This window comes from Sturnira hondurensis, unplaced genomic scaffold, assembly GCF_014824575.4.
Source record: "Sturnira hondurensis isolate 20B ecotype Veracruz unplaced genomic scaffold, ASM1482457v3 Scaffold0008196, whole genome shotgun sequence".
Taxonomy (NCBI): Eukaryota; Metazoa; Chordata; class Mammalia; order Chiroptera; family Phyllostomidae; genus Sturnira; species Sturnira hondurensis.
Genome location: NW_028080827.1, coordinates 4,768,268 through 4,783,827, shown reverse-complemented (window position 1 = coordinate 4,783,827; position 15,560 = coordinate 4,768,268). Strand labels below are relative to the sequence as shown.

The window sequence follows — 15,560 nt, the reverse complement described above, 5'->3', positions numbered from 1 at the left end:
GAGCCAGGAACTTCTGCTAGCATAAGTATATTAGTTATTAGTTTCTATTAATTTTAAACTTCTCCATGAGATTTTTTATCTACTTTCTAACTCATAATGAACATCTTCAAATATTTGTTATGTGACTAGTTATATGAAGCATCAAGAAAAGCAGTATCTCCTTTTGTAACAGGGCGCAGCCAAGAGGGGGGGCCCAGAAAAAGAATTTGGAATGGGGTCCAGAGCTCAGGGTGTCCAGGAAATATTAAGATGTCCTCACCCTCCCCCAGGTGTCAGTTGAGGGAAGGGACAAATGGAGCAGGGCCATTGAGTTGTTTTGCAGAGCAACAGCTTCGCAGCTAACCTCTAGAATGGTCATTTAACGTATCTATGACCTTTAACTGGTTTTATAGATATGTTAAATAGCTGTGGACATGCTTTGAGCCAGGGAGAAGGGAGTGGCTTCTACCCAGGATGTAACTGGAGGCTGGTCCCCATTACATCGCCTGCTTGAGAGCTTGGAGTTGATTGGCTCCACGCCATGGGGCCACACCTGCCCAGACTCACTGTGGCAGCCCAGTAAAGCTGGGAGGGTATGGGAGTCCTGGCAGGTGTAACTGATTGTAGGAGGAGTCGGAAATGGGGCTGCAAAGGAGGACTGGGGAAATGGGGCTGCAAAGGAGGACTGGCACAGGGATTTAAACGCAGACACAGCAGCCATTGGAGGGAGAACTAGGCGGTTTGGGAAGAATGTAGACCTCTGCAGCCAGGAGGAGAGAGCCACGAGGTTTTAGCAGAGTGAGGACCTCCCTCTGGCCCAGGTGAAAGAGAACCACGCGCTTTGCCAGAATGGGGACCTCTGCAGCCAGGTGGAGAAGAAAGACACGCGCTTTTGGTGGAGTGAGGACCCCTGCAACTTTGGTAGAAGAGGCCCACGCAGCTTTGGGGTGCTCCCTTTCACCGTGTGGCCTGGGAAGCAAGAGAGACTTTACCTGGAAAAATGGGTACGAAGAACTCTTGCCAGTGGACCCTGAGAAGGTGCCACATGACTTTGGATTAACTGGAGATCCTGCCTGGACAGCGACACAGCTGACGGTGCCAATGGCCTGAAACACAGACTTGTGCTCCTTTTCCTGAGATATGGTACCCCAAATTAGGGCAGGGGGGAAGGAAGCGCTGTGGGTGTCTGTGGTTATCTTAAAGGACTTTGATATTTTTATGGGAACATCAGGTCACTACTTTAAGTCTGTACAGATTTAAATAAACCTTTCCTTTCCTTTTCACAAATCTCTGGCATTGAGAGATGTCTTTCCAATTGGCAGCAGACAAGCCCAGTAGGTATTAGTATACCATCCTTGGGAGGAGCCTCTGTTCTGTAGCAGTTTTTGGCATCCCTCAGTGAGCCAAATATTGGCCCCCCATGGACCTTTGTTCAGTAACACGTCCTCTGTCATTCTTTTATATTAACTTTTAAAATGTGAATGAGTGAAGCCTTTAGTGCACTCTTCCTTGCATTAACATGACTCCACTCTATTCCTCACTAGAGAATGAGCTCACTGAGATGAGGACTTTGCTTTATTTTTCTTGCGTTCTAACTAAATGCCTAACAAATTATACTGACGCCAGTAAGTTATGTTAAGTACGCTACACATAGCTGGGGTTTAAAAAAAAGAAGTTAGAAAAACTATATTTAATTTGTACTACTTTATACATAGTCAACTGTTGGGAACCGCTCTGCCTGGTTTCAGGAATTGTAACTGGTCCCCATGGCTAAGGCTGAGTGAGCAACCTCTAGCATGAAAGCCACTAAGGAGACAAAGCTTCTCCCATGCCCCCAATGCTTGGTCAGTTAGTCAGAGACAGGTACGACCCCTCAGAGCGGGGGAAACCTAAGCCAGAGGTTTAGAGGCCATCATGGAAGGACTTGGGGGGCTGCAACAAAGAGGGAGTGATGGACCATCGCCCTGCCAGCCCCAGCTATTCTGACATTGCTGGAGACCCCATTTCCATCTGGGAGAAGTGCTTCCTGGCTCTAATCTACTTAAGAATAAAAACCTATGATGGGGAAGGTGGTGCAGCCCTGTACCGGAAAGAGCAGATTCCCCAGGTGATCAGGCCTAAGAAAGATATGTGAAATCCTGTGAAACCTGCTTTGTTTAGAATGCTCTCGTTTAAATAATAAGGGTGCAAGCAAGAAGTTTGTTCTTCAAAGCTTTATGGCTCTTTAGCTATCTGACCCTGACTGAGAATAAGCCCTCATAGTTCTCTAAATGCTATCTATTGTTTGATCCTTACCCGTATTCTTGTGCAAATGAACCCAATAAAAGCCCCATTAGGAAGGGGCTCTTGGCCCTTCCCCTTTGAGGGATCAGCCACCTTTCCCTCCCCAAGCAGCTCATGTCTTGGTAGTTTCACTTTCATCCGTGGAGGACGGGGGTACTTTGCGGGCAAAGTTGCCCCCACAGTCAGCAAACATAGGAAGCAAACTACTCTTTTCATTATAATTCCTCCTTGAAATACAAGGAAGAATTTTTTTCTATTATACCATAATGTCTTCAAATTCCTATTTAAATTCAAGGTTGTTATTCATAAGATTTAAATACAAAATTACAATTCAAGAAAGATGGGCTAAGCAAGCTTGATTATATCTCCACATGCCAGGTTTTTGTATCTATTACTATGGCAGACTTTCATCAACTGAAAAATATAAAGTGAATGGAAGGCAATTCAACTGGATAATTATATTTTTAAACAAATATTATACATATTGTTACAGCTAACAATCCTTTTGTTTCTACATTGATGTGTCCTTCAAAATAATAAAACAGGCTTCCGGTCAAGATGGCCGCATTGGTAAATGCAGTACTCGCATCCTCCCACAACCACATCACAACTACAGCTGAACCACAGAACAACCATGGTGCAGAACCACCTGAAATCTAGCTGAATAGCAGTCCTCCAATCAAGGATATAAATAAGAAGCCACATTGAGACTGGTAGGAAGGGAGGAAATACAGAGCAGGCTGTTTTTACGCTAACGTGTAGCAGTTAAAAATTGGGAGATAACTCAGCTGCAAACATCCCTCCTGAGAAATAAGGGGTCCCAGCCCCAAATCAGGCCTCCCAGCCCAGGTTTCCAGTGCTAGGAAGACAAGTGCCCATCACTTCTGTCTGTAAAAACCAACAGGGATTGTGGCTGAGGGAGAGAGAGGGCTTCGGGAGTCCCAGGCAGGTTCTCATAAAGGCTGCACACATGGATGTACCTGGACTCATTTGCTCTGAGTGCCAGTGCTGGGACAGCAGCTTGAAAGACACCAGGGACATACCAGAAGGAACTGAAGTGTCTGGCATCAGGGCCGGAGCTGGAGGGGCAGTTTTCTCACATACAGAAGTGCAGGCAGAGACCATTGTTCCTTTTCAAACTCCTTCTCCCACAGAGCTGGAAGGATAGCACCATATTTAAGTCTCCATCAACCTGGCTATCACCGTTCACCCAGCCCTGGTGATTCCCCGAGACCCCATCCCAACAACCTGTGGGTCCACAAAAGTTGCTTCCACTGGTTTTTCCATAGGAATGGCCTGTCTAGGTTCATGCTTCAGATTTTCCTAAAACCTCTCAAATAAGGAGCTTGGGCCTCATTGTGCCTCATACCACTTGCCAAATGACCCCAGGCCTGGGGCCTTAGTTCTCAGCTTGGCTTCTTCTAAGCCCAGCACAAGTAGCAGCCATCTGCAGATCACTTGGTAGCTCACGCCAGCTTGCCTCGAGCAGAACATATGTGGTGGCTGACCTTGGCCTGCATATCCTAGGAGGCCCCAGAGCTACTGGACTCTGTGGACCACTTCAGACATATCGAAGCACCACCCAGTCACCTGCACAAGCAGCTCACTTATGGGGCAGACTCAGCAGGCACCAGAGCCTCACTGGAGTAATTCCTGTTCCATTGGGTGGGCCCCCCTCTACAGCTGATGCTCCACAGTAGTCATAGCCAATTCTTATTGCAAACCAGCCTGGTGGTAAATCCCTCCCATTGACATGCCAATAGCAATCAAGGATCAACTGCAACAGGAGGGTGTACACAGCCCACACAGGGGGAGAGGTGCACCTGGAGTGCCTAACTCAGATAAACGGGGAGGTTGTGGCACTGGACCCTACAAGATACCTACTGCATTAGTCCGTTCTACCAAGCCCAGGAGATGTAGCAACTCTACTTAACACATAGAAACAAACACAGAGAGGGAGAAGACAAGTAAAATGTCTTCCAAAATGAGGAGACAAGGAAAAATTTCCCAAATGAAAGAACAGAACAGAATGTCAGGGAAAAAAGCCTAGACAAAATAGAGGCAAGCAAACTACTAGATACAGAGTTCAAAACACAAGTAATAAGGATGCTCAATGAACTCAGTGAGAACCTCAACAGCATAAAAAAGAACATAGAAACCATAAAAAAAGAACCAGTCAGAAATGAAGGATATACTAACTGAAATGAAGAATATTTACACGGAATCAACAGTACAGTAGATAAAGCAGGGAATTAAAATAGTGATTTGGAATATAAAGAAGCCAAAAAAAGAAAAAAGAAGAAGAAAGAAAGAAAACACCCAATCAAAACAGTAAAAAGAAAAAAAATCCAAAAAACTGAGACTAGTGCAATGAGCCTCTGGGACATCTTCAAGCATACCAATATTCATATCATGAGGGTGCCAAAAAGAGGAGAGAGAGAGAGAGAGAGCAAGAAATTGAAAACCTATTTTAAAAAGTAATGAAAGAAAAGTCCCTTAACCTGGAGAAGAAAATAAATACACAAGGCCAGAAAGCACAAGAAAGTCCCAAACAAGAGGAACCCAAAGAGGCCCACAGCAAGACACAACATAATTAAAATGCAAAAGGTTAAAGACAAAGAAAGACTTTTAAAAGCAGCAGCCAAGAGAACAGCAATTAGTTACCTACAAGGGAGCTCCCATAAGACTGTCAGCTGATTTCTCAACAGAAACTTCACAGGGCAGAAGGGATTGGCAAGAAATATTCAAAGTGATGAAAAGTAAGGACCTACAACCAAGATCACTCTACCCAGAAAAGCTATCATTTAGAATTGTAGGACATATGAAGAACTCTCCAGACAGACAATGCTAGAGGAGTTCATCATCGCCAAAACAGTATGACAGAAAAAAAAATTTAATTATAAAAAAGCAATAATAAAGAGGTTTTTTCTTAAATTGACAATGACAGATGGAGAAGCAGTTTTCCAAGTTATCGTTCTCCCCAACTTCCTTCAAGAAGACAATGATACAAAACAATGGTTCACAAGTAGAAAACACATGTTTATTTTTATGTACTATTTTTTAATTATTTTATTGTTGTTCATTTACAGTTGTCTGCATTTTCTCCCCACCCCTCCCCCAAACCCAACCCAAAGAAAACAGGTATTTAAGTAAGTGTAACTCCAGGGAGGCACCAGATTCTGTTGGGAAGGCTACAGTGTGGATGTCAGCCTCCTGACATTCTCCCTTTTGTCAAAAATGATGGAAATAACTGGGTGAAGGTCAGGGAGGGAGCAAAAACTGCTGGCAAGTAAGGATGCTAAGACCATTACATTCTGAATATTTTAATAAAACTTAAACAGAACATATAATAATGCTTTTAATAAACACTAAAATTTATTTCATCCCAAACACTAACTAAATTAACTACATTGTAACATAATATACCTACCTCTTTTATGTTATTTATTTACTTACTTACTTATTTATTTATAGAGTTGGGGGAGGGAGAAAGAGAGGAAGAGAAACACCAATGCATGAGAGATACATGGATCAGTTGCCTCTCACTCGCCCCCAACTGGGGGGTCTGGCCCGCAACGCAGGCATGTGTCCTGACCAGGAATCAAACTGGCAACTCTTTGGTCCATAGGCAGGCACTCAGTCCACTGAGCCACACCAGCCGGGGATCATATAACTCTTCTTTAAAATCAGAAAATGGTCAATAAGTATACCAGAATAAGAATTACTTATCAAGAAAACCTTTGGTTCGGACCCCTTCCCCACAAAACTAAGTGCAGGTTGGCTCTGTTCTGAGAATATTACTTCTTTTCAGTCCTCTTGCAATAGCAAGGAGCTGCTGTGCTCCTACTCTGCTGTTTCCAGGCCTTTTTTCTGCCCTCCTGTTCTTAGGAGGCTCAGCCACATTCTCTCCTCATCACGCTCATCTATGATTCTTTTAGACACTCAGTTCTTCTGTGAAGACCTTAGCACCTAATTCCAGCCTGTCTCCATCCCAATCCTGCAATAACCTGGATACCATGCAGGTAAACAACCCAGTCCAAGGCCCCAGCTTCCTCATCCCTTGGAAAAAGGTAGAAAACCCGTAGAAAACCTGCCTTCCTCTCTGCTTCAGCCATCTACTTACATCCATGGTACTGACAAATCTGGTAATGACCATAGACCTTCTTATCACCTGAAACTGCTCTACCTATGAAATTTTAGTTTCAAATATCATGTTCATTACTACAGCTTCCCATCCTGCTATTTCTATTACTTGGATTATCCCACTTGCCTGTTTTCCAGACTCAGTTCTTTGCCCTTTTTACCCTCCAAGCTCCCCACTACCTTTCTTTCTTTTTCTACCCAGCACAGGTTCCTGGTCTCATATCATCACCTTCCCAACGCCACTGTCATTCTCCTGTGATCCCCATTCAAAACAAAACCCCAAATACAGACCAAACACAGGCAACTCAGACTGGCTGAGAAGGACAAAACGAAAACTTCGCAGACTGGTATTGCTGTAACTCTTTGTCTCCAGCTCTAACCAGTCCTCAGTATGACCCAGCAAACCTTTTGTTTTTCCAGTCATCTCCTCTCCCATCCTTCTTTACAAGGCTATTCCAAATTTTCTGCCTCCTCTTTAAACGGTCAACCCTTCCTACTCTCCCCCATGAGAACTCCCTCAACTTTCCCTACAAAAATTAAAAATTTACCTACACCAACCTGCGTCCTCTTTTCCCTTGCCTTACACGAAAAAGAGTCAAAGTGACCCTCAGCATATGCTCTCGATGCCGGCCCCTTGCCTTCCAGGGAACTCCGCCCCCTCAGTTCCTTCCTTCTTGGATGTCTTCTATCTCTCCCCCCAGTGGATTTACTCCGTTCCCCTCCCTCCTTATTTAACCACACTCAAGCCTTTCATATTTTTTAAATCTCCATTATTTGCTTCAAAATAACATAAGGCTGCCTGAGTTGATGATAATAATTGAAGCTCTTGGGTACGTGGGAGTTTATTATATTATTCCAACTACTTTTTTGTATGCTTGCATTTTCCATAGTAAAATGTTTTCTTTTTAATCCTCCTCTGAGTCCTAGATTTTTCTCAGTTCTACATCCCATTTTCTCTTGATAAAAGCAACCATTCTCACATAAAGACTGGGGCTTATACATTATGGCATCCCCGTGCCAGCACACGTTAGGTGTTCAATACATATTGGTGGAATAGATATAATCACACGTCATGCCACAGTACTTAAATATCATTGTAACTGGATAAGGAGCTACACAAGTTTCCTGTTTTAGATGGAAAAAGGGATTGTCTGGAAAGTAAGAAGACTTCTATGGAAAGTAACCTCACAGGGTGATCTGATCATAAATTCCTAACTGGGCAGTTATGGTTGGTAGTCATGTCCCAGGCATATAACTTCTTTAGTAGAAGGTTTATCTTTGCCTTAAGCAAGCTCTGTCCATTGTTTCCGTGAATCTAGGTTAACACGCCTTTGAAATGCCCCTTTTCAAAACCCTCCTTCTAATGCATTAGTTTAACTATCCTGTATTCCAGTCCCTGAATTATTTTCTCCACCTTCATGTGATCTTCCCTATTGTCCCTCCTTAATCTCAAATGCACACGAGAGCTGCAAAACTCCTTCTCCAGAGCATCTGTGACCTTGCTCCCAGCATATGTTGTCAGTTTGGCTCAAATGAACTATTATAAAAATTTTTTTTAATAAATAACACATGCAAAAAACCATTCTTCACGTCACTACACTATTATTAAAAATGAGGAATTATAGGGTTTCCCAGTATTCTTCTGATCCAGTGAGTAAATGTAAAATTCATCAAAATTATTCACCACAGTCAAAAAATTTAACCTACAACACAGAACAATATTTTCATCCCTTATGAAATAATATTAATAACCAGTTTCAATAAGTTTACACATTTTAATGAATGGGCAAAATTAACATTAGTAACATACATTTGGAAAGATGAAAATATTGTGTGGTTCCTATGTTTTGCATAAGTGTATCTTACTATAGTAGATATATGTAAAATATCCTATTTTTTTTCAGTTCTCCTGGAAAGAATTAAGAAAACAATATATAAACAAAAATTTGGATCTTACCAAAAGAAGAAAAACTTAGAGAAGGAAGTTTTGAAATACCTATTATGTTGACCCTTCCCGGTGCTCGAACATAAAACTTGGGAATGGATCCGAACTTAGAGTTAAACATCTCCTTTAGCTTTAGCAATCTGAAAACAAGAGTAAAACATGTCAGAATAGCCACATAATGGAAAAGTCCATAAGATATACATGCTGAAACATATTTCATATAGCTACCATGATTAATTACCCCTAAAAAATAAAAAAGCAAAATGTATACTGACATCCGTCCTTAAAAACCCCAGGAACAAAATATATTGTAATCCCCACTAAGCAACACGAGAGTGTAGCTAAGCACACAAAAGTTTTAAAAAGTTAAATAAACTCCTATTAAATTTTCTATAGATTTAGACCTTCTTCTGCAGACACAGACCTGGCCCATCTTGTCATGCCAGAAAGTACGGAAGTGCTGAAACAAGGACCGTGACACAGGAGCCCACAGAGAAAGTCCCACTGCCCACACCTGAAACAATCTGACTACCAACATAGTAATAAAAGTAACATGTTATAACCCATAAGATAAAATAGGAGTCGATGTGTCCACACAATCATAAGTAAATGGAAGAAAAGAAAAAAACACTTCCTTACACTAGAATGCCAAATAATAAAAGTAAACAACATGAAAAAAAACTAGAGAAATCATCATTTGGTGATTGTCGCAGTAATAACTAATTCAGGCAAGGATCATCAATGAAAGCTAAAACCAGTAAATGAAAGTTTGATATGAGACAGAATACTAACATATTCTTAAAGTATTTCACCAAAAGATACTAATTAGAGAAGAGAAAATAGTAACTTTACAGTGGAAAAACCAGGCAGCTGTCTCTTAACCAAGTTAACAGCATTGGCACTGGGGCAAATAGACACCATGTACCTCCTGAAACAATGTACTGAGAAAACAAAATTAATTACTTTTTGGTAGTATTCTTACCAAAAATAAATAAAGGGAATCTAATCATGAAGAAATAGTAAATAAACTCTGTTAAAGGAGAAATTTTTAAAGTATAATTGTGACTCATATAGGTATAAAATAAACATGTGTTAAAAATTTTTATTTCATTGATGATGAAACCAGTAAAACATTATAATTAGTTAGGAGAATCCAAAGTACTGCTCATATACCATCAAATACAGAATGTTGAAACAAATGTATAAGTAAACACAAAAACTACTGGAAGTAGTTAATAGCAACAATCACCTAACTGCATTCCGCCAGACAGAATGTGTTTGAATTGCTGTCAGTTTCCTATGGCCTACAGCACTATGAAATAGCTTGACTGTAACAAAAAGCTCAGAGCCACGGAGAAATCAGAGAACTTGAAAGATAGGTATGCCAGGCAACTTCTGGTTCTCCTTAGAGACACTCAGTAATTTTTTGGTGCATTTCAACATTTTTCACAATTTTTTTCCTACAACCCAAATTGAGAGATATTCTATAAAATAATTGGTTGTGAAATACAAAGAAAGACTGAGAAAATGCCTACCCGTCAAAATAGAAAATTTTTTTAAAAACTAAATGCAACATGTGTCCTCTATTGAACTGATCCTCTAAAATTGTTTTTTGTGGGGTTTTTGTTTTTTTTTTTTGCTATAAAGGACATTAGTGGAACAACTGGTAGCACTTGAGGTCTCTCAATTAGATAATGTATTGATGCTAATTTCCTGATTTTGATCATTCTATTCTGGTTATGTTAGAAAATGTTCTTGTTTCCTGGAAACACACTCTAAAGAGGCATCATATCTTCAACTTAATCTCAAACCATTTAGTAAAATATAACAGAAAAAGAGAGAGAGAACAATAAAGCAAATATAAAATTATGTTGGAGAATCTGGGAGACGAGTACACAGTAGTTTTTTTTAACTATATTTGACTTTCTGTAAGTCAAATTATTTCAAAATAAAAACTTTTTAAAAAGCACTTCCTGATTCTTTACCAAGTACTGTACTTAAAGGGGAGATTAATAATAGATGTTGGCCTCTAGGAATATAAAACTGAGCTAAAAGTACAATACAGCATGACAATAAAGTGATAAGCCAGACAAATACAGTCCTTTGGGAGCAGAAAAAAGCTACTTAGCCCCTACTATGGGAGAATGTAGATGAAGATAAACCCCAAACCTGGAGAATAAGATAGAGAAGGCTTTCCAAAGAGGCAATGGTTAAAACGAATTGTAAAGGATGTCAGACAAGTGGGGTGTTGCGCAGCATTCTAGGTAAATGGAATTAAAAGGCCCAGCATGCTGCATTCAGAACATTATAAGTAGGCCTTTAAACACATCAAAAGAGAAAAGTAGGAGAGGAGGGTAGTGGTAATCAAACAGATCTTAAAGGGCCTCATATAACAAGCTGGGGAACCTAGCTCTTAACACAAAGACGGTGGATGGGAAGAGATGTTTAAGGATGAAGTATATGGATTTCACACTTGACCAAGCTCACTGGCAAGTGTGCAGAACATGGGTCATAGGAAGGCAAGGCAGAAACAAAGAAATCCAATAGGAGGCCACTGTACTGAGAAATGCTCCCAGTACATTAGTAGTGGAGATATAGAGAATGGTGAGAATTAAATTGATGTAAGAAAGTCTAATCAACAGGGATTAGTGACCAATTAGGTGTGCGGAAAAGGGAGATGTATTGCTGCAGGAATTTTCTGGCTTATGTAATTCCACTATACTGAAAAGGGACTGGTATATCTGCTTGTGAAAATCACATACTGACCAAAGTCAAGTTCTGTTGAACTTGGATCCTTATTAATTTCCTTTAAAAGCACTACAAACACAAACACGATGAAGTACCAACAGCAGTATGAGAATAAGACTCCTAAAATATGTTCTAATAAAATGATTTTGAGTGACTAAATTTTGTATTATTTTCTCAGACTACCTCAGGAAGGCAGCCTGTCCATGCCTTTCTATAACTACTCCATCACCAAGAAGTTTACCATACAACATTCCTGCCTTTAAAACTCAAATGGCACAGAGGTTATCAAAGCAATCAAGGAAAGCACTTTTCTCTAAGAATAGAAAGAACTGAGGTATACATGTTTTTCTAAACTTCACAGATAACCTCCTAATAATGAAGTATGATGGCTATAATTGGGGAAGAAGCTGCATTTTTACCACACTGGACTAGTCACCAGCAACACTCCATCTCTTAAAATGTAGTCACTTAAAGGATGCCTCAAAAAAGGGTACAATGAGCATTTTCAATCTGAAAATAAAATCTGTGATCCTTTGTAGGACCACACCTTTAACAGTGTGGTCCTACAAAGATCACACTGTTAAAGGCAGAAATGGTCACATTATCACTGCACAAATTGTTGAATCTGGTGGCTTGAATGCTCTTTTGACTTGAGATCTTTTTTAACAGCAGTTTTAGTAACAGAACTTGAGAAACAAAATTATGACTTTAGTGAGTGAAATAGATTTCAATATAAGGACTGTTTTCCAAGGACCCTCGGGTAACCAAATGGCTAACTGCAAAGAAGAAGGAATTAAGAATTTAGGAGGTAAGACATGTATCTGGTTTGCCAACATGACCTTAGATAAGTCTCCTGTACTGTCTGTGCTTCTGGTCTCCCTTCAATATCAGGATACCCAGTAATGGCACTATGCAAAATACGAGTTTTTAATACTAATTTAAGAACACTTGGTTGTCAATATGCATTTTTATGGCAAAAGGAATCAGGACATGCCACTCCAAAATATGTCACTTGGCATGAAAATTATTTTGAGCTGAAGGCAATTAAGAAATAGCAAACACAGGAAGAGCTGTCTATTCTCCAGCTGCCTAAAAGCATGATATAAATTTCCCTTTTTCCCTGAAAAAAAATTTTTGTTTATTTATGTTTAGAGACAGGGCAAATGGATGGAGAAAAAGAAGGAGAGAAACAATGTGAGAGAGAAACATCAGTGGGTGGTCTCTTCCTACTGCACCAACCAGGACGGAAACTGCAGCACAGGCATGTGCCCTGACCCGGAACCGAATGGGCAAACCCTCACCCTGCCCAGCCAACTGAACCATACCGGTCAAGGAATAAATTTCCCATTTTGAAGTTGCCTTTCCATCTCCCATACCAAGAAATACTCTTATCACTGGACACTTCACTGAGGTGAGTCTGTATAAAGAAAGCTTATTAAAATACCTCTTACCATCTTCATTAGTTCACCCCATATAGTCAGCTTCCTATAAGGTACCATCCCTAGAAGCCCAAGCCCCTTCCCTCCGTCTACTCACTTCTCACAATGTATCTTCCTTTGTTAAAATGGTATATTATCTCCCAGCCCTCACCACTTCTTTGGGTTTTTCTGTGAAGCCCCCATGTGCATATGAAATAAGCCTTGTCTCCTGATAATCTATCTTTTGTCACTTTAATTCACAGGTGCCCACTACTAAACCTAAGAGGGTAGAGGAAAAGTTTTTCCTCACTTAAAATCATAATTTTAATGAGTTGTCTATCCTTCACTCTCCTCAACCATGAATTAAGGATAGTAATAGAAATTCCTGCAAAGGCTGGTTATGAGGATTTTATAAGCATGCAATAATTATTAGTTATCATTATAAAATTTATGTTTAAGAATTTAACATGTTTAAAAATAGTATTTTGAAGTATAGATAATTTCCCTTGGGGGAGGAGAAGGAAATTTAATCCCTACTTTGCTCCTTCCATCACAATTCATCTTAGGCCCTGGCTGGTATAGCTCAGTGGATTGAGCGCAGGCCTGCAAACTAAAGGGTTGCAGTTCGATTCCCAGTCAGGGCACATGCCTGGGTTGCAGGCCAGTTCCCAGCAGGGGACTCATGAGAGGCAACCATACATTGATATTTCTCTCCCTCTCTCCTTCCCTTCCCCTTTAAAGATAAATGAAATCTTTTCCAAAAAGTAAAACTTAAATTTAAAAAAAAACAGTGAGACAAATCTATATGGAGTTATATGGCAGAATCTCCAAGAAATATTGTTAAGTAAAAGAAAGTGACAGAAAAACAAATATGATTCTACTTATATAAACATAACAATAACATCTTTATTAAAAATGGTTACAATGATATTATAAGGATACTATCACCATAAAATGATATTACAAGGACACAAACCAAATTGATAGCTCCTAAGAAGGGAAGAGTTGGCAGCACTGGGCAGGAATCCGAGACCGTAGTGAAGAAGGGAGCTGTGGGGTTCCCAGGCGTTACTGAGTATACTTCTAAACAATCCAAATCTCTCCTACTGAGAATGCAATCATACAGCACCATTATCACAAAGACAAAGGTGGGAAACAACCCACCAACTCATGAATGGATAAACACAAGGTGGTATATCCATACAATGGAATAGTATTCAACCATAAAAAGGAATGACACACTGATGTTTCATGGATGAACCTGAAAAATACAATAAGCGAAAGAAGCCAGTCACAGAAACTACATATTATATAATTCCATTTATTTGAAACTTCCAGAATAACTAAACACATAGAGATAGAAAGTACCGGTACATTAGTGATTGCTTAGGACTTGGGGGGGTGCAGGATTCTTTCTGGAGTGATGAAAAGGGTTCTAACATTGATTATGGTGATAGTTGCCCAATCCTGTGAATACATCAAAAAACATTTGATGGTAAACTTCAAACAGGTGAAGTGTTTGGTATGTTAATTATGTATCAATAAAACTGTTAAAAAATAATAACCCGGCAATTTAAAACTTAATCCCAAAGAGAAGGAAAAAAGAAGAGACACCACTGCTGAGAGAGCAAGCAGAAGTCAAAGCAGTCTCACAACACAGGGGGCGTGCACAATTGGGGTGCAGAAAAGAAAATTAGAGCTCCTATTGCTATTGGATTTTTGTATAAAAAGAACAGAAACTAAATTTAATAAAACGTGTGATTTGGTTGACAAGTGCCTTCATTCAGAGGCTCCCGTGGCTGTGAAGTTAAAGCAGCATTCTGAAGAAAGGTGTTCCACAAGAAGACAGTCTAATCTGGGCACTCTCGTGCTTTTTTCTCCCTTCCAGCAACTGCAACATATGACCAGCTAGGTGGATTTATAGATACAGTAGCTAAATTTAACTTAAGTCACCCCTCCTAAAACAAATAAGTGACTGAAACATTGCTTGAAGCTAACAATCATACTGCATGCACAAGAAAATGGCAGAGAGCAAACTTATCTGCTATCATGATCTCTTATTCAGTTAACACAGAATAAATATTTGTTGCATGAATGAACACTGTAAAAGAAAAAAAAGGCAAAAAATCTCTAAGAACCTTTTGTAAACTCTCCATTTCTAGTAACTTACCACTATTCCTCCTTCGCAACAGGATAACTATAGAAATACTAAGCATTATTACTAAAATCATATAAAATGGAAAGACAAATTTATAGATAGATATATTTTATGTAAAAGACTAAACTACATGGTACCAGATTATTTTCATGTAACAAGCTTTTCATGACTCTTATTGGAAGCATGTCTTTAACAGTGTCCTAATTCATTCAAATTTTAAGGGCAACAGTACTGTGCAAGGATCTCAGAACATATTGACAGCCAAAGACATTCATTCACAAGTAGTCTAAAGAAGTGCTAGTCTCCATAATCAAAAAATGTTTCTTTCTGGTAACTAAAGACCCACCGTTTGCTGGCTTATGCGTGAAAAAGCCCTTGTAGATTTTAGTAAATTACATTCTCAACTGTCACACGACAATCATATACCTGGAAGTAGGGAGAGCTTGAGGACTTAATATTAGAGAGAAAAGTTCAGAGAGCAGGGGGTGAGTAGAAATTAGAAACAGCAGAGGGGGAGCAACTCCAACCTTAGAAAATCTGTAGGGCTAAAACTGTAGCAGGTTAGGACTTCATTCTATGAGACTTCAGTTTCACTGTATATCAGAACGAAGTATTTCTACAAAGTTATTTGCAAGATGCACTGAAATGAAAAGATCGTCCACTAGGTATCCCTAAACTCTTTGTTTTTCTGTAGTTAGGTATTGGCAGCAGGTGCCAATTCATAGATTTCATGATTTTAGAAGTATGCAGACACCAATGGATTTTTGAGAGAGTGGGAAGGGATGGGTTGTTTAGGGTGAGGCGCTTTTTCTTTTTCTCTCTCTCTCTCTCTCTCTCTTTTTGCATTTCTGTTTGTTTTCCATTACTATCTTAGAAAGGGGACCTC

The 15,560-nt window shown here is 39.8% G+C and overlaps 1 protein-coding gene across 3 annotated transcripts in view; it reads right to left on the bottom strand.

Annotated features, from left to right (window-relative positions):
• The window catches only part of GALK2 (galactokinase 2), a 129,724-nt gene that overhangs the window by 106,061 nt on the left and 8,103 nt on the right, over nucleotides 1-15,560 (bottom strand). For all 3 annotated transcript variants that reach the window (XM_037054595.1, XM_037054596.1, XM_037054594.1), the window contains exon 2: nucleotides 8,402-8,490. In XM_037054595.1, the coding sequence (XP_036910490.1) occupies nucleotides 8,402-8,490 (89 nt within the window). The remainder of the gene's footprint in view (nucleotides 1-8,401; nucleotides 8,491-15,560) is intronic.